The following is a 24412-nucleotide window of genomic DNA, read 5'->3' on the forward strand; positions in this document are numbered from 1 at the left end:
TAAGATATTGATCTGAATTTAAACAGAACACATGTACGCTATGTATAGAACCCGGTAGGGTATAGAAGCATAAATTGAATATTTAATGTTTTAAATAGTTAATCGATTCGCGCTGTTTACGTATAACCACAACAGAAGTTTAAATTAAGCCGAGTGGAGCTCATATATCTTTTATAAGTAGATCCAAAAACTGCCACGACAGCCTGTCGGCTGTTCAGGGAAAACAGATGGTAGTTTGCAGGTCGATTTGTATTTAATAGCTTAATGGAAATTCCATGAAGAGAGAATACGTGTACAATACGCGAGGTGTACAAAGGGTATGCGCCCCTTAGAGGTTAGACGGTAGGGTGTAGGGCACAAGTTTGTCACAGCTGCACACATGAAGGCAACAAATAAAACAAAAAATAAAGACTTGAAACAAAAGCAAAAACAAACACAAAAGCTGAACAGCTGCAGAAAAGTTTTCCTTTGAAATGAAAATAAAAATCAATTTGAGGCGCATTTGACAGCGCCGAAACTCAAATAAGAATAACGTAGACCCTACGTAGTGCGCCTTCAATCAAATGCCGGCAATAGTTAGCTAATGTTAAGGGTACACTCAACCAGCCCCTATATAACGCCCCGAACATTCCCCGCCCAGCCCAACAGATGCCGGAGCCTGAGCACACGTGTTATTTGCACACGTGTTTATGGAAATTGGGAAACGTATTTCAAGTTGAGCGTCAGCTCAAAGAGCCGTTTGTTTACCCAGAAAAACGAAAGAAAAATGTGCATGAAAATTTCACTGATTACGTATTTGAAGAGAGCGCAACGAGCAATGAGCAATGAAACGCCGCCTGACAAGTGGCCCAACCAAGACACAGCCGAGGCATCCTCTTGGCTGCCAAACTTGGGGCAAACACCGGCTCTATTAGGCGCATTAGACGCACGGCCAGACGAACCGACGAGCCGCATCACATACATATATACAATATGCAGGAATTCATCTACATATCATAAGTTATGCTTACTTAGCTGCCACTGGTCATAGTTCAATATATACGAGTATGTATGTATGTGCATTTGCAGCTACATTTGCACATGCAAATTGGCAAAGTGAGGTCCACCCGTCATACTTTATGGGGTATGCATAACATGGTCATGCTGTTTGCACAAAAAAATTGCTATTGACTCACACTGGAACGTGGTAGCATGCAAGTATTTCTGGAAATCAGATTTCTGACTTCGGCTTACTAGTATGGTGCTATATTAACCCAAGGTTTCTTTCTCTAGTAACCATATATCTGTAGCTACATATATGTAGCACATCCTCTGGTTATCAAAAGCAATATGAAATTGTTCCAAAAACAACTTACATTATTTCAACTATCTTATTTTGTAAAAAACAATATTTATGAAATAACAAATAAACAGTTAATAATAATAATATTATAATTATTAGATATATTATGTTTTTCAAAAAGACTCACCATAGAAAATTTATAGTCTTTTTTACTCATCTGTTGCCACATATATATACATATATCTGAAAAAGTCGATTTGGTAATCGATATTAATGTACTTATAAATAATGTATAATGCATAACATATATCATTCAAGGGAAAAATAAATAAATTCACCAAATAAATTTGAAAGATTTTATGAGAATATTAGATGGTTATATTCTAGGTACCTTGTCGGATTTCATTCTTTTCTCGCTAATCAATAGAAAATAGCGCAAACGTTTTGTTAGCATTGGTTCGTATTTTCAGAGTATGCTCTTTGAGAGGGCGAAACAAAGAGTATGCGCCAATTTACCGCATTTACAGTGAGGTGTGTGGGGGGAGAGGTGCCTCCGATAGGAGGCAGCTGGAGCAGCTGTTACTGCTGGCTATAATTCAAATTTGCAGTTTTTATGCTAATTCGTTTGATATTGCACAGAAGATGCCGCCCAGACGACAACGAAGACCCTTTTAGCCGTTCACGAAAGAATATGCTACAAATTATGCAGCTCTGCACATGTGTGTGTGTAGGCTAAGAACATGTGCTGGCAGCAACAGCAACTGTAAAGGATACAACCGAATGGTGCAGGAACACGCGCCATTTGCATTTGCCATGACCCCTCGAAGGCGTCAAACGCAGCATTCCTTAACGTGTGTGTGTGTGTGGGGTATGCGGGACTATGTTGTTCAGCTTGTTGTTGCCCCTCTTGCTGGGCAGCCATTTTGCCAAATGCGTCGTCCTTTCCGTATTGCATAATTATGCGCGCATCTGGCCAAGTCGAAATCGCAGTCGGTTGGGGTCTCCTTAGGCTATTTGGCCACTTTATGCGTTCAGCCCAGCTCGTATGGATTTTATGGTCTGGCAGGTGATGCGCTGATGCGAGACGGCAGCGATGGGAGGAGGTAATGGAGTTAGGGGGGCCGCAACCACTTTACGTTGTTATGGCGGCCGTAAAAATCGGCAAATCGCATCATGAGTGCTACACACAATGTTTCACATAAACTGTGTTAACCGAAGGCAAACCAAGGGACGACTTTGTTGCCAAATCGCTTTAGTCTTTTTGTACCTTTCCGCCATGCGTCGGATTTGCAAATGCCGACAATGTCCTGGGCACAGGAAGCCGCATGATTGATTCGAATTTAATGCGCAATGGAATTTATTTTTGCGGCTCGCCAGTAATTAGTTTTAGTCAGTTGCCAACTGAGCAACACAAATCCGGATTCTTTTTCTATTTTTTTTTTCAGCCAGTTTATGGCAGGTGCTTCCGTTAGCAGAAACAATTGCAATTGGCAGCGTTTCAAGGCAATAAAAAAGCAATTTTTATCCAGACACTAAATAAAAACAAAACAAATTCCCTGCGATTTTTTTTACCAAAAATGTTTTAATAAAGGTTTAACAACAATTTGAAGACCTCTTTGGCTTCCCTAGCAGAAAGCCCAAGCCCACGCCTGCTTTTAAGATTGGAGCCAAATAAAAGGTGTGTTAGGTATTGGGCTTGCCTTATGTGCATCTGTTTGTTGAATTGAAAAATAATTAATCAGACTTTTACTTGCATCAGAGTAAAGATATTTAACATAGTAAGATTTCAGAAAGTTACAGTGAGAATCGGGAATCAATATTCCAAATCCTTTTAGATAAATACAAATCCCGGACGAAGTAAAAGCAGAAGACAAGTGCAGGAAGAACTAAGTATCTATGTATCTAAACAAAAGTATCTTGCGGATACCAAAGAACTGCTCTACAAATAATAAATACTTATAATAAGTAGTTATATCATTGGAATAAGATTTTCACTACATGATTCCTATTGCTGTAGGCGCGATACTTTACTTTAACTTTCTGCCTATAAATTCTCATTTTCATCATCATTGAAGCGATTCCATTGATATGTATGGAATTGAAATGCCAGTCAATCTTTGGCAGATTATTATTGAATATTGAATATGGAATCGTTTTGCTGTGGCCAGATGTCAAAATCTAATATTTGTAAACATCTTCATTTCGTCGGCGGCAGCTTGTGTCACTTATTCAACTCATTTATTGATTCATTCGGGACTTGTTTGTTTGTCAGCTCAGCAAAAGCCGGCGCACGTTTTTGTAGACAGATTGAATTGAGCCGAGGGCCCACTATGACAGCAATAAGCAAGTGAAGCATACTTTGTGCTGGTCTGTGGTATCTGCATGAACAGCTTTGGATTTGGCTTTGAGCCTTGGTCATTGGCTAACTCAGTTATGCCAGACGCTGGTGAATTCATAAAATTGCCGGACCCCCCCCCCTCCCCATCCCACCTTTCTGCCACAATTTGCAGCAGCATCTTTGACGTTAACTGCCAACTGTCGGACAGTAGAGTTTTCATCACGTGCTTCCGATGTTCAACTCGACAGGACAGCCAGGTCTCAATACGTTTGCCAGAACGTTATTCGATTAAGTTAAAGCTGGGACAGGTCTACTTGTACTGCAAAGAGCTAAAGTAAACGCGAATTAGGCAGACAATTTATGATATTCTAACTGGCTTACAAGGGTCTCGATCTGGCCTGCTCTTTCTCTACTTAACATAGATTATTATTAAGATAAATGATTAAACTCCATGTTGCAAGTTCGATATTGTCGGTGGATCGGTACTACGGTTCGCACTAATGCCTAGCTTTCGCTTTACGATCCCAGTCTTCCCATAACAATAATACATGTTATTTACTTATTTTCATTTATGACTATTTGTAAGTTTAGCTTATTAAAGAGTGCCTAAAATAAATTTAAGTATAGAGAGTTATATTAATCGAGTTTATCTGACAGACTTAGGCGAGCAGAGTCATTTAAGCTCGATTGCTGCGTTTCTACTGAGTAAAAGAAACATAAAACAGAGCTTACTTAAGTTAAGTGAAGTCCCTGTAAGAGTCTCAGTCGTATAAACATAAATTTTATAGTGTCCTCTTCCTGCAACATATTTCTGCTAACACCCAATTGACCCATTTAAGGTTTAAGGAAAATATTACTCATACGCAGTGTGGCTCAACTGACAGATTTAGTGCATTTAATTGGCTAAGTTTGCGTTCAGTTGCCTCCGGCGAGTAAACAATGCTCAAACAGAAATGATTAGCATTCAACACAGAGAGCCCCACAAACAGGCCACAAAGGCACGTCACAAACTCTCCATGGTCCAAGTCAAAGTTGTGCCGTGGAGGGAGCCACAGGCTGTGAGGTCAGCACTTGAGATGCTTAGACGAAAGTTGAGCATAATATTTTACGAGGATTTCGAGTGGTAAATCTGTGCACATGTGCACTGATTGCAACAGTCGTAGATGCTGGCCAGATTTAGCTGGGCTTTAGGGCCAACCACATGATAAATGGCTTTCAACTGCAGCGAAGGACGCTCACAAAAAATAAAATTAAATTACATAAACCGATATATTTATCAAATTATTATTACAAATGGTATAATACTTACAAGCTTCGCACTTGAGTTTCGGTTTAAATTGAAAACAAGTTTATGGCTAAATTTGTAGGTTTCTCAATATTTATTTTCTCATTTGACTAGATAATTTTCCATCATGCTGCATTTTGCATCGATTTCTGCTAATAATAATCAGTATATTGAATTTAGTTCATCGGATAATACCATTTATGTATATGTATATATAATATATAACATGTGAAAGTTGTCATTCCGTGTTTAGGGGGAAGGTTTGTCTTGTTTTTCTTTGCCTTTCATTTGGATTTTGTTGATTTTTCTTGCACTTTTTATGATACATATAAGTATATATATATATATATATATATATTATGTGTATATATATATATATATAAGTTTAAACGTAGGTAAAATAAATAACATACAATACAATAAATGAGATATTTTTGCTCATAATTTCTAGGGACTCACAATATACATATAGGGGGCATTAATTTATATTATAATATATGTATATGTGTATATTTATATAGCATGATTTCAAATGTCCATTGAGAGTCGTTTCAAAATTTTGTTAATTTGTTTTTCATTTTGCAACTTGTTCTTCTTCTTCTGCTTTCCATATAAGTGTGTGTGGGTGTGTATTTAGTTAATTTGTTTGTGATAAACAAAAAAAAAGGAAGCAACAAAATTTGTGAATACATTTTTGTGTTGGCGGAGGGAGGCAGGATTTTGAGTTAAATGAAGATCGGTGTCTGGAAAGCTGAGTATGTATATTCGTTAAACACTAAATTAACAAATCTTTTTTGCAATTTCAGCTATTAAACTCAATTAAATTTCAATATGCACTGTATGTATATATATCCTTTGTATGTATATATATTTATTTATATTTTGTTTTTCGTTTGACTCTTTTGTTTTTTTTTTTTCATATATGTATGTAGTTTGGTTTATAAACTTTTGCTTCCATTTAACAAATATGCTTTCTCTATATGCATTTAGTTTACGTTCCTTTAATCATTTCATCTTTTTGTTTTTTTATTTTTTTTTTTTAAGTTATTTATCTATTTGAATATATAATTTAGTTTGATTCACAACAATAACATTTGAATATGCATTTCCGTTTTGCTTGAAGTTAAATTGAATTTATTTATAAATTTAAATCAATTGGTTTTATAAAGCTAAGTTTATTTTTGCTTTGACATTTAAATATACTATGGATAGTTTTACAGTTACAGTTGCAGGTGCCGTTGCAGTTTGCTTAGTATGCAATTTGATGAGCTTAGTTGAACGATGATCATGCGCTGCTTAGAGTTGCCATCCGATTGGTGTTGGAAACTTCCAAGCTGCAAAGTATTTTCCAACATCGGCATGTCCTTGCTGCACTCGAATGCTCCTTTAATTTCAACTATTCTTTGAGGCGTTAACACATTAATTTAAACGAAGCTTTAATTATGTATGTTTATTTTGTTCAGTGTATAAGAGTATGTGTGTCCGTGAGTGAGAGTGTTTTGTTTTTATAGGTGTGTGCCTTGGCCTGCCGGCTCTTTGCATACACCCATTTGTTGACCCAGTTTTGGTAGATTTCCATTCACTCATAAGTTAGCGAAGTTCTCTTGTTGTTGCTGATCTTGCTGATGTTGCTTGGAATAATTTCTTCAGCGTAATCTTAAATCGTAGTTGAACGATGTTTTGCGAAATTGTTTTTCATTTCTTATGTCTTGTTGCTTGCGCTTAAGGTATATATGTATGTATATGTATGTAACATCTGTTTATAGGTTATAACTATGAACTTTCGATTTATGTATACATATATATATATATATATAGAAGTAGATATATATATATAAGCATGTATATATGCATGTATATGTATATTTTGTTTTGGGTGCTTTTGTTTAACCATTATTCCTATGCATATGTATGGGTTGACTTTACGCACGATACGATCGTCTCGCTCGCTTTGGTCGCTTGATTAACATTGTTAATTATTTGGTATGATTACATATAGGTAAGTATAATGGTTAGTATGGGCTTGTTATATAGAACCGAAGACTCAATAGGACTCAAACACAGCTACATTTATATGCTCGATACCTTTCCATTGACCATCCATCTTATTAATTCTTGATATTTCCTTGGCCGTTCCACACGCGATCTTCATGTGTCTGTGTTGCTTTTCCTGTATTTATTGTCAACTAATCATTATTACAGATATATATTTGAACTGCTCGCAGTGCACTCAATTGATACAAATCGAGTCCACTGGGAGCATGCCAAATTAAATTATCATACGATGAGAACACGAAAGAAAACCAAATACCGGATGTTGAGGCTGGAGTGCTTTGGCGTTGTTTGCGCTCAAGGAAAATATCTACAGAAAATCGCTGATTATTGGAACTGAACCACCAAGTCGTTCAACTGGCACTCAGCAACTGCTTAGTTCGAGTCCGAGTCCGAGTCACTTGGTGGCACCGGCGAGGCAGCCGGCTTGGTGGCCACAGGGGCGGGCTCCTCGCGTATGGGTCGCGTTGCCGCCAAATACGCATTCGTGGACTCGCCGTGCGTGGTCTCGATGCCAACTCTAAAATATGAGAAAGAGAGAGAGAGAGGTAGAGATACAAAATTAGATCACAATAACTAGTTGGTCTGCAGTAGAGATGGGCACGGAGGCACGAACACGAAATATGTCCTAATACAAAAAAGTCTGTACCTTTAAGCTAATATTATATTTTGGTACTGGATATAAAAAGCATGGGGACAAACCCCAGATACAGGTGTAAGATTAGCTGCTATACTCAGTTATTGCCCAATAATCGACTTAGCTATTTTTCGTGCTTTATCGTGCCTATAAAAAGCAAGGTCCGCACCCATCTCTAGTCAGCAGCTCATCTGGTACTTACTTGTACTCATGCCGTGCTAGGTAGCGGACGTACTTCTCCGGCGGCTCATCGGCATCGGAGTCCTGCACGCTCACAGAGCGCACGGTGGTATGCGAGACCTGCGTGGCGGGCATTGTAAATTCCACGAATGCGTATGGCGCCAGTTCGCTGGGTATTTGGTCATACGATGTGAGTGCCATGCGGCAGACCAGCTGATGTGTGGTATAGGCGCCTGTCAAGAGTTCAAGTGCTGAGCATGGACAGCAACTGGGCCAATTGATGGTCCACTACTTACCCTGACCTTCCTTGGGCAGACGCGGACAGCGCCAGACAATGGCGCGATGGTGATGCTCGTACTTTGCCTGGCCGGAGGTCACCTCGATGAGCGACTCCTGGAGCGTGTCCACAGCGCCCAATATGCGCTCAATGCCCTTGATCTTACCAGTGCGTCGATGTGCCGACTTCACGGAGCCGTATCTGTGAATGCAAAGGTTAGATAGGAGCTACAATCGCTTGCGAGCAGATAACGAGGCGCACCTGAAGTGCTTCTCCACGCGGAACAGATAAATCCAGCACTCGGGTATGGGGAAACGCACTGAGACATCCTCGCAGGGTATCTGGCCCAGCTTACGCGAGGTAAAGCCTGGAACAAGTATGTCGGCGCGCAGTTCCACCTTGTTGCCGGTAACGCACCAGGTGGCCTTTAGCTGCAGCGGAAGTTCACGATTCTTCGGAGGACGCACACGGAAGCGCAGCAGTTCAATGTAGTTGGCATCTGGCGGCTGAAACCTACAGGAACAAACGACTTAGACAACGTGGTAACAAGTGTCTACCATACTACCACATACTTGATGGTGCGTGTGCGCTCGTACTCCTGCTGATTGACAACGCTATGGAACTCGACAGCCTCCAGACGTATCCATTCCTCGGTGGCCACGGGTATGATGTCGTGTCGGCCAACCACCTCCTTGCCCTGGCGCCACATATCGTTGACGCCCAGCTCAATGGTGGGCATGCCCGTGAGAAAAGCGAGAAAGAAAAGGCGCACGCGCGCTATCTGCTTCAGTATCTTGCCCTCGTAGTCCTGCTCGACTGTGATCTCATCGACTGCCGTCACCTGCACTTCTTCCATTTTGTAGGTGAGAGCGCGCTCGCGCAGTGCTGGCAGCTTGAAGAGGGCCTCCTCAATGCAAACGGAGAACTGTTTCAAGTCCTCGTAGTTCATGGAGCCAATTTTAAAGAGCTGCGACGATTGCGGCGCATGCTCCACAGGCAGGCCGAGCTTCTTGAGATCGCTGCCAAACTCCTTGACGCCCTCATAGTCGCCAGCGATGGCATATTGTGCGAACTTGGTCAGCTTGTTGGTAATGCGCTCTGCTTTGGTCACCTGGCCGGGTCGGACGCCGGGCCGCTCTTTGTAGAATATATATTGGAGCTTCATGGTGAAGATCTTGCCAAACTGATCGTACTGCTGGGCGCCAATCTCGGAGACCGAGTAGGAGGGCTGCAGCGGCAGCTCCTGGAATGGCTGTTTGTCGCCGGCCTGGTTGAGCAGCTGGACCACCGGCACATCGTTCTGCACCACCAGCCGCACAAAAATCTTCTTCCAGAAACGCTGACCCGTGATTTTCTTTTTGTTGGGCTGACGCAGCTGCATCTCCCAGCCGGGGCCGACGTAATTCAGCCGCGGGAATTCTTCCAGTGGTTGCGACACATCCTCGTCAAACAGAGGCGTCTGTGGCGTGTCCTGCGAGTCTGTGCGCTTTATGCTGCCCTCCGTGGCCGACGGTGCCGGGAAACCAGTAACATCCTCGAACGGATTCACTGTCGCCGCTGGTGGCGATATGGTTGTCGGTTCCGTTGTTGCCTGCACCACTGTGCGCGCCGGTGGCGGTGGTGGCGCCAGCTGCGGTGCCACACCAGACGCGCCCTCTACCTTGGGCCTGATGACCACGCTGAACTCTTTGTCCACGGACTCCACGGAGTCAGCACGGACCGGCGCCTGCATGGCATAGAAATCGTCATCCTCATTGCCGAAACCATCGTCCGCCGAGTTGACCTCGCCAAAGGCATTCGCCGTTGTCGTAGACGAACCAAAGGCGCTGTCGCCCCAAGCTGCAAGAGACAATAAATCAACGGAGTCACAAAAGCCATGGACTCGGGTGGTTCGTTTACTTACCATCGCCACCCGTGGGTGTTATGGCGCCTGATCCACCTCCGAAGCCGTCCAGTATGCTGATGTTGTCCTTTTTCACCGAGTCAAATTTGGCCGAGAATGCATCAAACTCATCCGGTTCTGCTGCAAAGATGTTGCTCACATAGCTGGCAGCTGGTGGCGGAACTGGTGGCACAGCGCGGGGCTGTACCTCTGGCGGCATCTCCACTTCGGTCTCGCCCACAGCAAAGATGTTGCTGACAATCGGCACCGGCCTAAAGCTCGGATCGTCCTCCTCCTCGGGGCTGGCAAAGGGATTGGCAGACAGCTGACCGCTGGCCAGGCCAGGAAAGTCGAGACCAGTGTCCATTTGCTCCGGCTCATCGCTTCCCAGCACTATGTTGGATTCGTGTACGATCTGTGCGGTGGCCGCCGACTCCGTAGGTGGGCTTTGGTCCGACTCTATGGCAATTGGTTGCTCGGACTCCGGTTCCTGCTCTAGCTGTTGCTTTACTGGCTCCTGTTCCGGTTCCGGCTCCGGCTCCTGTTCCGGCTCCGGTCCCAGTTCCGGCTCCGGTTTCGGTTTCGGCTCGGGATCGTCTGGTGGCTGCGGCTGCTGCTGGGCAACTGGCGTTGGTGTCGGCTCCTCCTCGTCATCGGAGCGCGGCAAATCCTCAACCGTAGTAATCTCAATGTCCGGCGTGGGCGCCCGCTGCCGTTGCAGTGATTCCTGTGAAGCCGCTATGAGCGTGGCCACAGTGGCCGGCTGTGGCTGTAAGGTAATGTCATGGGTGCTGTCATCGGGCCGAATCAGTAGCGAGGTGAAGATGGGCTCAGTGCCCGCCTGCGACTCCGGTAGATCATCGTTGAGCAAATCTGGTTTGGCAGCTACCGCTGGTGCCACAGCTGGCTGCTCAAAAAGACTAAGTATATCCTCCTTGGTCTTAGGCGGCGGTGGCTTTGCCGGCTTGCTGCTGCTACCAAACATGTCCAGCAGATCATCCGCATCGGCAGCGGCGGGAGCCGGCTGCGCAGATGGTGGCGGTGGACGTTGCGGCGGCGGCGCTGGCTGCTGCTGTCCATGCCCCTGTATGTGAGCTGGCGGCGTTGGCCGTGGTGGCACCGGGCGCGGTGGTGGCGGGCGCGGTGGCTGCTGCTTGGCCGGTGAAGGCATGGGCGTCATGGCCTGCAGACTGGGTACCGCCGTTGGCACGCCAAAGGGATTGTCGAGCGGCGACGGAGCTGCTGGTGCGCCTATGCTGCCGCCCATGAGATCCGCCTCAATGGCTTGGTTATGTGCACTGGAGCCACTGTCCGACACATCCACATCGAGCAGGTCGGCCAGCCCAGAGTCGGGCGTCGGGCTGGGAGAGTGCAGGTCGCGCATGGACACGGGACTTGGTGAGCGGGTGGCCGGTATGCGGCCCAAGAGTTCCGAGCTGGTCTCGTCCAACTGGCTGGAGACGGTGTTTATTAGCTCCTGCGTGCTTTGCGGAGGCTGTGGACGTGGTGGTGGCGCAGCCGCCTTCTTCCCCTCATCGTCCTCCTCGGCGGCTGACTTGAGACTTAGCGCATCGTCCTCGGCCTCGATGGTGGTGCCAAAGAAGCTCATGGCTGCATCGATGTCAGCAACAGGCTCTGCCTCCGTTTCCAGCTCATCGCCACCAAAAGCGAACGGATTAGAGGCAGCCTCGCCGAATGGGTTCTCCGACTCGCCCGCCTCGGATTCGGTTTGCACTAAAAACGGATTCACGGCCACATCGCCACTATCCAGGTCGTCGTCCATCAAAAACGGATTGGCCATCTTTTTTGTTTGCTTCCGCTTGATTTGTTTGTGTTTCCAGACTTTGCTTAGCGCTCGATGAGCTCGCTCTCCAGGAGCTTGATTTCCGTTTCGCCTGGCGCTAGATTCTCCGCTATGGAAGTGTCGAAAGGATCAATATTCTGTTGCTGCTCTAGCAGTTCCTGTGTTGTGCGGTCGGGCAGCGACGGCGTCAGCACCTTATCGCCCAGTCCCAGCTCCTGTGCGTCGCTCTGAGTATCGAGAACACCGGTGATGGGCTGCTTGGCGCTCTCGGGCAGTAGCTCGTTCTCGAGCAGCTTTAGTTCTGTCTGTCCTGGCTGTAAATTGGCTGCGATTGAGGTGTCGAATGGATCAAGCTCCAGGTCCTCGTCCAGCTGCACGTTGCTTGGCAGCCGTCTGCGCTCCTGAGCGGGCGTCAATACCTTTATATTGATATTCTCCTCGACGGCCAGCAGAACCTCAGCTGGCACGGGTGTGGGCGGTGCGCGCGGATTAAAGTCTGGATCGGATAAGCTGTGCTTCAATGTTGGTTCTGTGATTAGATCGGCCTCAATGTGCTTCAGCTCAATGTCACTGAGCTTGGCTTCGGGCACATACGACGTGTCAAACGGATCCTCCGACTCACGCTCGGCAATGGGCTGGGCGGCAGGTGCGTAGTAAGGTGTCAGTGGCTTCTTATTGGCACCAAGACAACCGTCATTACTGGCGGCTAGCAAATCCTGCGAGGGCACCAAAAAGCCCACGCTCTTGCTCTGGATATTAAGGCTCAGCGACGATTTGCGACGTGCACAGTCGAATTCCGGGTCCGGGGCGGAAATCTGAGCTACTTGCACTGGCGCCGCGACGATCTCCGGCTGGCCTGCACGCGGATCAAAGTCCGGATCGCTTAGCGAGTGCTTTAGGCTTGAGCCGGTTTCGTTGAGCAACTCACGCTCCAGAAATCGCAGCTCTGTGGCCTTGGGCTGAACGAGTGCGTTGATGGCCGATGTATCGAAGGGATCAAAGTCCTCCTCCTGCTGATCGACGCTTAGCGTGGGCGCAAGTGGCGCTGGCACAACCTTGCTCAGATCGGTTGCACTGCCAGCCAAAAGATCCCGACCCGGTGCCGCTAGTGAATTCGAATCGGCAGCTGGCTCCTCGGCACGCGGATCGAAATCGTCGTCCTGTTCGAGTACAGTTGTCTTTTTGATCACCTGTTCTGCGTAGTAAGTGTTGAACGGATCGTCGTCTAGGTTTGCGTCGGCCTCGTCGTCGCTAACGTAGATAGCGCCGGGCACAATGTGCGGTCCAGTGGCAGGACGACCCGGTGGCGGTGGACGTTTCGGCTTACCTGAAACGATATGAGTTTAGATAAATATCATAATTAATAAGGATAAGAGGAACGTTTCATTTGTGAAGGATTCTCTGTCTGCATGTCATTGAATGAGCATTCCAAAGGAGACTTGGAAAGGGTATTTCGAGAGCCAATCAATATTTATTTCCGTACCGCCTATGCTTAAGATTGTGAGCGCTTACCTGATGTTTGCTCTTCAGGCTCGGGTTCAAACTCTGCCCAACTGGCTTCTGCCGCGGCTTCGGCGAGTAGCTCCGCAGGCGGCAGCAGAACCTGATTAACTATGGTAACCTCCTCCTTTTTGGTTAGAGATTCTGCTGCTAGTTCTGCAAACTCGTCGTCCTCCTCGTCTTTGAGAGCATCAAACTCGGCTAGATCGGGATTGAGCTGGCCAAGTCCCTCGTCGCCCTCCTCCTCGTCCTCGTCGACTCTCTGGGGCTTTATCAAATGCAAGTGCAGCGAAACGCTTAAGTCAATGGGCCCTACACATTCGGGCGCGTCATCGACGAGATCGTCGAGTAGATTATGCTGGGGCTCGGCACCTAAGAGATCCGCTTCGGGATCGGCTAGCTCAACGCTTTCGCTGAGCAGTAGATTCTGTATGCCCTTGCGCAGCTTCCGCTTGGGATTGGCTAGGGCGAGTGCGTGTTCGCGATCGACGCGGCCAGATAGCACCTCAACGGCGGCGCCGAGACTGACGAGTTTCTTGTTGCCCTTGGCCTTGTCGGCGCCAACAATGACCTTCTCCGCGTAAGCGGTATCAAAGGGATCGGGTCCGTCGTTTAGGTCAAGCACGGGTGAATCGGGTACGGCAGTTAGTTGCAGTTCACCGCTGGTAATTGCCTCGATATAGTCAGTGGCAAAGATGTCATCGACCTCGTCCTGCTGGTCGTCGTCCGAGTCGGAAAGTTGGACAACGGCCTCCGCTAATTTGTCACGGTTCGCCTCGCGCTCAGCGGCTAGTTGACGTTCGCGTTCGAGTCTTGCCGCCTCACGTCGAGCGGCCTCCTCTTCCTCCTGCTTCTTCTTTTCGGCTGCCGAGGGCAGGCGTTGATAAAAGGATTCCTTCTTGATGCGATCAAGCTCGTCCTGTGTCTTGTGTAATATAGTATCGACACCTGAGGTTAGCGCCTTAAACTTGGCCCATTCTTCGTCGCCAGCGTCAGCGGTCTGCTGCTGCTGCTGCTGCTCGTGGGCAGTGCCCGTTGCCGCAAAGGCTGATGTGGTTGCCGAAACTGTATGTGATCGACTGGATGTGGCTGCTGCGCCCTCGACGTCCGATGCTGCGTCCGATTCGCCAGCGTCTGATTTGTTGGCGGCAGCCTCCTGTTTGGCTTTGAGCTCACGCTTGTACTGCTCGAGCTCCTCTTCGGTGAAGAGTTCTTGGTCCTTTTTCGACTTCTTCTTTTTCTTTTTTAAGCCTTTTGGTAACTTAAGCATTATCTAATTGCGGAGACATCGAGATCGGTCTGCAAATACAAATGTACACACACACCGGCACACATACAAACATCTAGTACAAAATTGTGTATACGCACATACATACATACAAACGTCCATATAATGCATGCGTGTATGTGGATCTAACTGAAACGTACTCTACAGGAGGGCGAGGAGGACTGGCGCGAGCATTAATAATTATGTAAGCTACGAATCATATATACAGTAAACGATTAAAACGGATACAGCATCTTATCTCAGGTAGAGTATTCAAAGTACGCAATAACTGAAGGAAGCTTTCTGTTCACACTCACTACTTTTGGGTATACAAATTTACGCATTCATATATACTATATATATATTTGTATAAATTCTATCGATGTGTTGAATGAGTAATAGGGATTTGGCTATTTGGCAATGGGTTAGACACGAAGACACTCACCGCCGCACCGTTGACCCCTCGCAATGTCCAGAATATTTGCCGAAATACTTAACGAAAACTTTTCGACGCTTTTCCTGGTGTTATCGTGCGTTTTCATTAAACATTTGATATATTTTATTAGCTTGTTTCAATTGGCTTTCCACTGCGAATGTTGCATGGAAAAATTCAAACGCTCTTTGGACACACTCGCCCACACACACACACACGCGTACACATACATGCGGACACTTTTCGAGCAGCGGATTGACACAATTGTGTACCTACTCATGAACTTGCCACTTGGTAAAGCTTTTTCACCACACTACAATTCACCACAGCAGCTACAACAAACACACCAACAGCAACAACAATATTACAGCTTTATCTTACACTGGGCAAAATGACAGTAGTCCATGGTCAGTTGGTAATGAAAACGAAATTGGACACCTGCGCCGCCCTGCAGCGTGCAACATTAATCATCTGAGTGGCATTTATATCTTTTATCTTTTCTAAAGTACCGCCCGAGCTTGAGAAAATGCTTACGATATAAGAAAATTTACGTTTTACTTCGAAATTCACGATTTTCTGAAAAAAACTAAATTTTTCCTATATATTATCTATTTTCTTTTCTTAAGGGAAACCATCATACAAATTTTTAATAGCTAATCAGATTGAAGTTAAATTTCATCAATTTTATTGATGTTATAATAAACCTTGTATATTATCACAAATGTGAATTGTCTGATTGTCTGACAAACATTGTACGATTTATATTTTAACGAAAACATTTTAAAATGGTGATAATTTTTATAAATATAAGGAGGAATATTTGATTTCCACCCATAAAACTAAAACAAAATCCTATCTTAAAAGATATCCACACCATTAGTCAAAAGCTCTGAAGCCTGATGAACCAAGCATTTCACTAACCAATACACTCTCTGCTCTGATCTTGAAAGTGCGATACCTTTCATTGCAACTGAGATACACTTTCTTGGAGTGTAAGCCTCAAGGGTGTACAGAAGCAAATAGATTTCCGGGCTAATTGTCAACATTCGTTTAATGGAAATTGTCGAGCACAAAGGCAATGGCATTAAAAATATTACGAAATACGCAAAAGGTGCTGAGGCCACTTGGTTACATGCGTCAAAGGGGGGGCAGCTACACAAAATAAGAGTACGGAAAAAAAAGGACAAACGTCAATGAAAATGGGGGGCAGTAGTACCTTTTTTCTTATACTTGTTGTTCTTGCTGTTGCCGTTGTTGTTCCTTGTGCTGTTGTTGTTGTTGTTGGCGTTTTTGTTAAAGCTCGGAAAAATCGATGGTTCTGAGGCGCACTCAGAGCGGAGGGCTGAAAAAAAGATATAGTATGTGGTACGCTGCTGAAGAAGGGAAGAGAGAGCGATATGTTCAGTGCACACTAGTACTGTCCAGAGCAGAACGCGCCTACGCACACATCTCGCACACACACAATCGCACACAAATGTACGTTTTACACGTTTTTTTTCTCTTCTTTTTTTGTTCACATGTCAAACACGTTATGAAAAAGTTTTCCTTCATCAGCTTTCGGTTTTCTGATAGTTTTTCTTGGCTTTTCTCAGCGATTTTCAATCACTCACAATTTCCAAAGAAAATCTTGACAAAAAAATATAAATAAAGGAAAATAATTGTAACTGCACCGTGCAAATTGGTTAGATTTTTCCACTCCCTTCGCTTCTTGTTTCTCTTTCGATTTGAAAATTATGCAACTTACGTCTCACTCTTGCGCACGTTTAAAGAACAATTAAAAAAACAAACTATTTCTGAGCTCCAAATTGAGCAAATCAATTATTATTTAGATATTAATTGTGGCTTTTGGGTATTGGTTCGGTTTTTGCTGGATTTTATTTATATTAACTTTGAATGGCTTTTTGCTCTGTTACCTCTGATTCGAACTATCGGGAAATCAAGCACAGAATGAATGGGAATGCCAAGAAAACTCATAGGAAATGCTTTTTTGCCAAACGCAGCGGTATCCTTCAAAAGCTTTGCCGCAAAAGCTGCGCGAATAGCGCGCACCAAAAACTTTCAACATGTACATACACAAGAACACGTGCCCACACACACACACACATGCACACAGCTGACGTCGTTTGTCCTGTGGGGAGGTCCTGCTGTGCCAGAAAGCTGTGACGTGATAAGCCCGAAGGCATAAGCTTCTTTAACAAAAACAACTGAAGCTTTCGCGCTCGCAAAGATAACGAGAGTGAGAGAGGCAGAGAGAGAGAGAGAGAGAGAGAGAGAGAGAGAGAGGGAGAGTGAGAGAGAGCGAAAGCATGAGCGTGAGAATATGCGGGGGTTGCAGCAGAGACAAAAACAAATCAAGTCCTGTCATTGTTGTCGCTTTCATCGGTTTTAACACTTGACATTTGATCAGGCGCGTGCGCGTGACTCGTGACTGGTAGCCCGTGAGCTACTCGTGAGTCACGCAAAAGCAGCAGAACCGCATTGCGCAGCCCTGAGGCGGAAAAACAGCTTAAATTGAATTAATTCGAAAAGCTTCAACAAAGGAATCGAATATGTTTCTCCACTTTAATGGTGATTTATTTAAGCTGGCTCGTTTCCGATAAATGCCAAGGTTACCAAGTGGTAATTGCTATTTAAAGGTTAGGTTAAAAGTATCTACTTCAATCGAACCTGTTGAAAGCCGGAAATCCATTTAATTTTTTTTTATATTTTAAGCCAAAGAAATTGCCCAAAAAATCCAAACCGAAACAAATTATTTTCAGATATGATTTTCTTAAATTTAAACAACTTTTGAGAAAGTCTCAGCTCTCAAACTGGATATATTTGATCATGTGGTAGATCACTGTGGTAGACCACAGTTTTGGGACTCTGCAGGAGAACATATATCTAACAATCTATGTTTGTTTTCAGTAGAAGGAACAGTTATAAATTTTGAAATTGAATTGTTTTATTTAAATTTGAAAATCCGTCCGGGATGTGTAATACCAGCAATTCGAATCGAACCTAAAGGCAACGAGTTGGTTTGAGCCATAAACCGAACTACAGGCTGACTAAAAATCCTGGCTATACATCACATATATAAAAGATAAAAAAACTGTATGGATGAATAAAAATAAATAAACCTCCTGTATTACTATTATAACTAAATATATCAAATAATATATTGTATTGCAACAGGATGTGGATAATATTCAAGTTCAGTTGAAATATGAAGGTTTATTTGATTATGACCTTAATTTTATTGTATTGTATATTCTTAGTTTGCTTTATATGCAAGTAAATATTTGGATTTTAGGCAAGCAAAAGTTATTAACTATTATTTTCTATACTTAACTACCAAAGTATATATACTATAGACTTAAGATGAGTTATACGAATAACAGTCGAAGGCATATTAAATGTATATATTTATCTCTACCATACAAGTAGAACTTTATGGCGCACAGATATACATAAAAGATAATGCTGTATCATATTCAACTGAGCTAGTTTACCCCACTAATAAGCAGGTATACAAAGTCAGGTATAGTTTCATTAGTTGCAAGTTTTTACAACCCCAAAATAACAACATATGTATATACATATGTACATACCTATATACATGTGTGTAAATAATGCCTCTTATCAGTGTATAAATAGTGATAAGGAACTATGCATGTACATATGTATGGAAACTCAAGAGCTCGACGTGATAGGTAAACAAAGACAGCATTAACCAGTTGGAGAGAATTGTGTGTACAATGGGCGTGTGAAGTACGCCTTTGACACGCAATTTAAAGCTAATGGTATTATGGCCATACATAGTATATATAACGATATACCGAAATACCATCCATTTGTTGCTCCATCCTTAATCGTTATCTTATCATTCCGACTCGCTTGCACAAATTGCTACACATATAGCTGCATTCCTTTCAGTCTCATGTGGCGGCTATTGCTGCGCTCCTCAGAATCGTATGTGAGACGAGAGGCGACAACTGTTGAACCACCAGGCCCGTATATCGCCATAGATCTGGGTTCTGTGCGTCCAGCTGGGATGATGGAGCCGAGCACACAGCTCACAGAATGGCGAGCTGTTGGCTAGTTTGTAGTGTTGCCGCCACCAGAAGTAGCTCATGTATTCCTGCACATCGCCGGCGACAAAACGCAAATGCTCCGCCAGCTGCTCCACACTGTCGAAGTGTTCCGCATCGATGTACGAATGCGGCGGTAAAAAGCGTGTATAGTTGGCGCCGCCAAACACGACGGGCACAATGTGGCGCTGCAGTGCAGCATATAGCTTCTCGGTTACATAGTCCATGCACAGCGAGTTCTCGAAGGCCAGGTAAAACATGAAATCCGTGTCCAGCATATCATCGCAGCGTGGATCACCCCGTGCGCAGCTGAACGAAGACTTGGATTAGCTTTATGCCGGCATTGGATTTAGTTGAATACTCACTTGAGGTTGCCACAGCTGCCATAGATGTCCAGTTGGATGTGCTGCTGCAGTGCAGCAGCCAGCTGCTCGCGCTTTGACAGCGTCTTGCAGTGGGAAACAAACCATGCGGCCATTTTCGTCTTCGTTGGCCACAGACGCCACACGGTGCTGTCATTCCAGCTGCCCAACGCCGGCGGCTCACGCCAATGCGGCTGTAGACTAGGCGCCACTGGTGCGCCCGTTTCCATATCCAGCAGCTGGGCATAGGGCCAAACAATGTCCGAATCGAGCCGATAGGTCATTGTTAGATTATAGAAATTCAGCTCATCGCTTAGCTGGTGCTTGGTCTCGCCCGGTGGCTCCATCAGTGCGAAGACATACGCCTGATGCGGACTACGCCGTGCGGGCAGCGGCTTAAGCAGCGGAAACGGCTGTGCCACGTGGAAAACGATGGCATCGTAGAGCTCCAGGCTGGGCAGGAAGTCATGACGATTGCTCAGCTCACACTGATAGACTGGGCACTTGAGCTCATCCCGAAATTGCTGCGGTCCCAGCGCATCAAACGGCAGCTTCCAACGCCTATCCCCAAAGAAGCTGCTCCAGAGCAAAATGGAACGCGTGGCTGGCCGCGTGGCCGCCCTCTTCTCCAGATACTCACGCAATATGCCATTCTGATCCACAAGCGGTGAGGTGGTTATTTTGTAAATCAGCGCTCCAAACAGGAAGAGGCAGAGCAACAGCAACGTCAGCGTGCGGCGCGTTTGCAGGCGCATTCTGCGGCCACGTTAGTTGGCCCAACAACCAGCCCGCTCGAACGGTCATCGGCAATTGCCATGGTCGTTAGATAGCATGCCCAGGCCCAAGTGCGCGCCCCACCAATTGATTAACAGCGATTAGTGGCCGTTCTCGCCTGTGTGCCTCTTTGGTGTCATGGCCTAATTGTGTTTGCCCTTATCGTGGTCGGGCGGTCTGACGCAGTCTACCTGTGAACGTGTTGACGATTAGGCATTATTGATTGCTGTGCCAATAATAAGCAAATGTACTCACATATTGGCCCAATGTGCCGGCACAGTGATAGCTGATAAAAAGATTTATATGCGACATGGCGCTGATAGCTAGCTATGCCGGGCCCCGATAGCAGATGAGCCGTGTGTGCAGGTGTCATCCAGACGGTTATGTTACCGGAGCTGTTTAAAAAGAATGTTAGACTGATATTTTGTAACACTATTCCATTCTAAAGCACTTAAGACTAGCTTATCTAATGGATATGTGGATAGATATGTATCAGTATATACCTTAAATGTACTGCTGCACTTTATCGGGGATCTCGATCGCAGCCCTCTCCTTTGGGTGAATCCCTCGAAAGCGTATGAAGTAGTATTCAATTTTTAGTTGCATATGTAAAACATGGCTCTGATTATGTTTTGATACCAAATTTTTCAAATACATAGCTATAGGCTCTCCATACAAAAATAAGTACACTTAAATTTATACATCATTTGAGTTTAATAAATTATATTCTAAATTATAGTAAATATGACCTATGCGCAGTTAATTAAACAAATAGCTTGAGTTCGCAATTTACAATCTAGTAAATGCAAATATTTATTTTAAAATAAGTTTCACAGAAAATATTAGATTATTTACTTGGGACTATTTCGCAGCTTGTGCTGGCTCATGGCTGGCCCAGTGAGTGCAGCGCCCGAATTGATCTCTTCAGCAGGTGCGAGAGCAGCGCGAAAAGCGTAACGAATCCATAGACAAGACCCGTTTTTAAGATCAGGAGCAGCGGCTTCATTTTCCATGCAATGATTACAAGTAAATGAAAAGGACCCAAGAAATTGAATCTTAATTCTTTGGCGCAGTGTCGACGTTCCGCGTGCTTCAAAAACAGTTGCCACAGCAATTCCATTAGCGGCTAGGTAGGCGCTTTTCACCTGTAACAAGCGCACCAAATGAAAAGGCAGCTGACTATGCATTAATAACAAGACAGTTGAGAATTTGAACACAAGGCTTTCTATGCCGTATATATACATACATGTACATACAAATAGCATGTTATATCGCATTTTAGTTAAATGACATGCCCGTGTGGAAAAGCGTGTTTAATTTGGTAAGCCACGAATTTAGTTAATTGAAGCGCAATCTTTTGACAACATTAGTTCATTACCCTAATGGACTTCTGTCGTCCATGTATTGCATTCATTTCAACCTTGTGCAAAAACATTTCAATGCAATTAGGAGAATTTTAAATTAGCTCCCAATGATGGCCCACTGGCCACAATGTCAGTAAATATTCATATTGTTTTTTTTTTCAATTAGTTTTAACTCTTTATAATGCATATATAATAACTTAACTTTCTTGGAATCTTTAATTTTGTTCGCTCAATTTATGTTGGAAATTCCTAATACTCGACTGCTCTTTTTCACTTATATCATATTATGAACATTTTAACAAACAATAATTAGTAAATTTAAGAAATACCTGTACAATCTGTGTACTTTTAAATCTTATAAAATGTTAAACAAACATTTTCGGGCTTTAATTCAAAGTCCATTACTCAACTAGGTTAATAGTTAAAATATATTTAGTACCTTTATAAAATGATTTCATTTTAATAAGCTCTCAAGGTTATTTATGTATAATATATTTGTATAATGTACCTAAAATACAACTAAATAACCCCAAATCAATTTTCTACAATGCCTGTTACAGAGTATTTAAGCTGTTTGTCTCAAATGGCAACCATTATGAAAAGTCACGAGACGCTTTGTGAATTTAATAGCGCCTGCAGATTATTCAACCTTCTTGTCGCTACATACTTGTAGATATAAAGTACGCGCAGACACACGAAATTTACAAATTCACAAGTTATTAAGAGACTGTTGCATACAGAAAGATTTAATTAACAATTTCCAAAAGTACAAAAAAAAAAACAAGAGTGAAACTAACGAGTTACACAAAAACAAAAAAAGAATATACTGAACCATAGTTTTGGGTGCTCCTTCAAAATGGGTAATTCATAACATCGTACTTATCTACACATGCCAACACATTGTAAATGGTACTATATGGTATAGGGGATACATAAATACACGTATTATATACAAATACACATCGATTACAGATCTACTAGTACATATGTATTATCACAATAGACGACTGACAGGCAGCCTAGATGCCACAGCAGGATCGGTGTGCGGCGGCTGCGTGGCCATTCTCTTGATCCGCCTCGGCGTCATCCGAGATGCTGATGGCGCCGGCATTGGGCGCCAATCTGGAATTTTGCAATCGCAATGCATTGGTATCGCTCTGCTGCTTACTACCATAATGCTCCACCATTAGCTGGGTAAGCAGTTCGAACAGCTCGTTGACACCCTCATTTTCCTTGGCGGACGTCTCTACGTACTGTGCGCCAACTGTCTGCGCATAGCGCAGTGCAGTCTCATAGCTAATGGCGCGCTGGTCCTCAAGATCAGTCTTGTTGCCGACAATAATCAGCGCAATCTCGCTGCCTCGCATCTGTTTAAGTTCGCGTACCCAAGACTTGACCTTTTGGAAGGAGTCGTGATCGGTGATGTCATACACCAGCAATGCGCCATCCGAGCCTCTATAGTAAATAGGCCCCAATGCATGGAAACGCTCCTGCCCGGCTGTGTCCCAAATATTGAGCTGGGCGCGTTGCTCATCTGGCAGTGTTACCTTTTTGGTCACAAAAGAAGCCTGCAGCGTGCTGAGGTGCTGTGTGTTGAACTTGTCCTCCATGTATCGCAATACCAGCGATGTTTTGCCCACGCAGCCTGCAAAATGCGCAGCGCTTTACAAATATAAAAACCATAGAGGCGTCCAATTGCGACTGGAGGTTTACTCACCTTCGCCTAGCAGCACCGCTTTGAAGTTGAGCGTGGGCCCAGCACCCGTTCTGCGCGAACTCATTGTAGGTCCACTCGTTTGCAATTTAATATGCGATTCCGAAACATTGAGTTATTCTGACACACTTGGAATTTTATAATTGATTTTATTTTCATATATATATATATATTCTTTTTTTTTGTCAAATTGTCCAGAGGAGTTGCACGCTAATCGCCGATAAATTGTGGCGGCTTGTCGATAATTATGACAGGCATCAAAGCTGATAGTATTGAGAATTTTTGCCATTAAACATATGGGATACATCACAACCACAGCGGCACTAATTTAATTAATATTCCAATATGGATCTGTCATATAAAAAACGAATAGCAGCAAATTAATTATGGAGCTCAAAAGGGGGATAAAAAGACTTAAGCGCTAAAAAGTTAGCTATGTACCAAAAAATATCGGCAAAGTTACCGATACATGCGTTACTTAAGGCAAACGATATGATTTGAAATCGTGTTTTGCAACACTAAGTTGGCGCGAGGTTTGATTTACAATTAGCAGGTAGGTAGTATATTTCATATATCAAATATTAGAAAATAACTAGTTTGATAATAGTTTTCTTTATTTGTTATTTGATTAATAATAATTTAAAAGCGTATTACACCATCATGACGGCTTCCTACTTACACCAAATACGCTCTCTCTCGCGCGCAAAATTTGCGAAATTCCGGCACACTTTACAAGGGTCTGGAGGCGTGCGCACATACGCTTTGACCAAGTAGTTGCTGTAGTTGTTGTTTTTCATATTACTTCTGCTCTCAATTGAGGCGTCACTACGCAGTGCCGCATTTAACATGCTCCCGGATCGAAGAGGTTGAGAGACCATAGACAACTTACAGTGGGCCGCTCATGTGGATGCTCCATGAACATTACTCTTCATTCATGATTCGTTTCAGCACAACCATTGTACACAGCAGCTATCACTCTCGTTGTTTCTCTCTCTCTCTCTCTCGCTTCCTTTCCTCCTTTCTCTTTCTCTTTTTACTCCATCCACTTTGCTCTCATTTGTCGAGCTCACTCTCTCTCTCTGCTTACAGCTCCGGCTCGGGCTCGGGCTCTGGGTCTGGCACTAGCTGTGGCTGAGAGGCTGTGGCATCTGTTTTCTATGACAACGGCAGTGGCGCAGCTTTGTCTCGTGC

General features: G+C 44.2%; 4 protein-coding genes and 1 long non-coding RNA gene across 6 annotated transcripts; 1 reads left to right on the top strand and 4 right to left on the bottom strand.

The window, feature by feature from the left end:
• Positions 1-4976: 4976 nt before the first annotated feature.
• On the bottom strand, positions 4977-11734 carry LOC135439977 (protein stoned-B). The gene is made up of 6 exons (XM_064698904.1): positions 9955-11734; positions 8624-9890; positions 8313-8564; positions 8071-8252; positions 7797-8007; positions 4977-7477 (listed from the first exon to the last, which is right to left on the bottom strand). The coding sequence occupies exons 1-6, from the start codon at positions 11732-11734 to the stop codon at positions 7333-7335; spliced, it is 3837 nt and encodes a 1278-aa protein (XP_064554974.1). The 3' UTR covers positions 4977-7332.
• A 19-nt stretch (positions 11735-11753) lies between these two features.
• On the bottom strand, positions 11754-16396 carry LOC135439982 (protein stoned-A). 2 transcript variants are annotated; one of them, XM_064698925.1, is made up of 3 exons: positions 16154-16396; positions 13250-14536; positions 11754-13064 (listed from the first exon to the last, which is right to left on the bottom strand). In XM_064698925.1, exons 2-3 carry the CDS (start codon positions 14505-14507, stop codon positions 11782-11784), a joined length of 2541 nt encoding a protein of 846 aa, XP_064554995.1. In that variant the 5' UTR covers positions 14508-14536; positions 16154-16396; the 3' UTR covers positions 11754-11781. The 2 variants fall into 2 exon arrangements, with proteins under 2 accessions (XP_064554995.1, XP_064554987.1); XM_064698917.1 differs by lacking the exon at positions 16154-16396 and adding an exon at positions 14950-15360.
• Positions 16397-18328: 1932 nt separating this feature from the next.
• On the bottom strand, positions 18329-20265 carry FucTC (alpha-(1,3)-fucosyltransferase C). Its single transcript, XM_064699503.1, has 2 exons — positions 19373-20265; positions 18329-19316 (listed from the first exon to the last, which is right to left on the bottom strand). The coding sequence occupies exons 1-2, from the start codon at positions 20122-20124 to the stop codon at positions 18881-18883; spliced, it is 1188 nt and encodes a 395-aa protein (XP_064555573.1). The 5' UTR covers positions 20125-20265; the 3' UTR covers positions 18329-18880.
• Positions 20266-20391: 126 nt separating this feature from the next.
• Positions 20392-24412, top strand: LOC135440396 (uncharacterized). The gene is made up of 3 exons (XR_010438295.1): positions 20392-20942; positions 21016-21464; positions 24311-24412. It is a non-coding gene; the product is annotated as an uncharacterized LOC135440396 (long non-coding RNA).
• Rab21 (RAS oncogene family member Rab21) lies at positions 22330-23387 on the bottom strand. The gene is made up of 2 exons (XM_064699513.1): positions 23225-23387; positions 22330-23152 (listed from the first exon to the last, which is right to left on the bottom strand). Exons 1-2 carry the CDS (start codon positions 23286-23288, stop codon positions 22527-22529), a joined length of 690 nt encoding a protein of 229 aa, XP_064555583.1. The 5' UTR covers positions 23289-23387; the 3' UTR covers positions 22330-22526.

Source organism: Drosophila montana, unplaced genomic scaffold (genome assembly GCF_035044405.1).
Source record: "Drosophila montana isolate Dmon_TW-CO22-7 unplaced genomic scaffold, ASM3504440v1 contig_1624_1, whole genome shotgun sequence".
NCBI classification, from domain to species: Eukaryota; Metazoa; Arthropoda; class Insecta; order Diptera; family Drosophilidae; genus Drosophila; species Drosophila montana.

Excerpts from the sequence above, each read along its gene's own strand:
- FucTC (XM_064699503.1), bottom strand. The coding sequence starts at position 20,124 with ATGCGCCTGCAAACGCGCCGCACGCTGACGTTGCTGTTGCTCTGCCTC. Across the intron at positions 19,317-19,372 it reads GGCAGCTGTGGCAACCTCAA|CTGCGCACGGGGTGATCCAC; the intron begins GTGAGTATTCAA and ends GTCTTCGTTCAG.
- LOC135439977 (XM_064698904.1), bottom strand. The coding sequence starts at position 11,734 with ATGGCCAATCCGTTTTTGATGGACGACGACCTGGATAGTGGCGATGTG. Across the intron at positions 9,891-9,954 it reads AACACCCACGGGTGGCGATG|CTTGGGGCGACAGCGCCTTT; the intron begins GTAAGTAAACGA and ends TGTCTCTTGCAG. Across the intron at positions 8,008-8,070 it reads TCTGCCCAAGGAAGGTCAGG|GCGCCTATACCACACATCAG; the intron begins GTAAGTAGTGGA and ends AACTCTTGACAG.
- LOC135439982 (XM_064698925.1), bottom strand. The coding sequence starts at position 14,507 with ATGCTTAAGTTACCAAAAGGCTTAAAAAAGAAAAAGAAGAAGTCGAAA. Across the intron at positions 13,065-13,249 it reads GCCTGAAGAGCAAACATCAG|GTAAGCCGAAACGTCCACCG; the intron begins GTAAGCGCTCAC and ends ATATCGTTTCAG.
- Rab21 (XM_064699513.1), bottom strand. The coding sequence starts at position 23,288 with ATGAGTTCGCGCAGAACGGGTGCTGGGCCCACGCTCAACTTCAAAGCG. Across the intron at positions 23,153-23,224 it reads AGCGGTGCTGCTAGGCGAAG|GCTGCGTGGGCAAAACATCG; the intron begins GTGAGTAAACCT and ends CGCATTTTGCAG.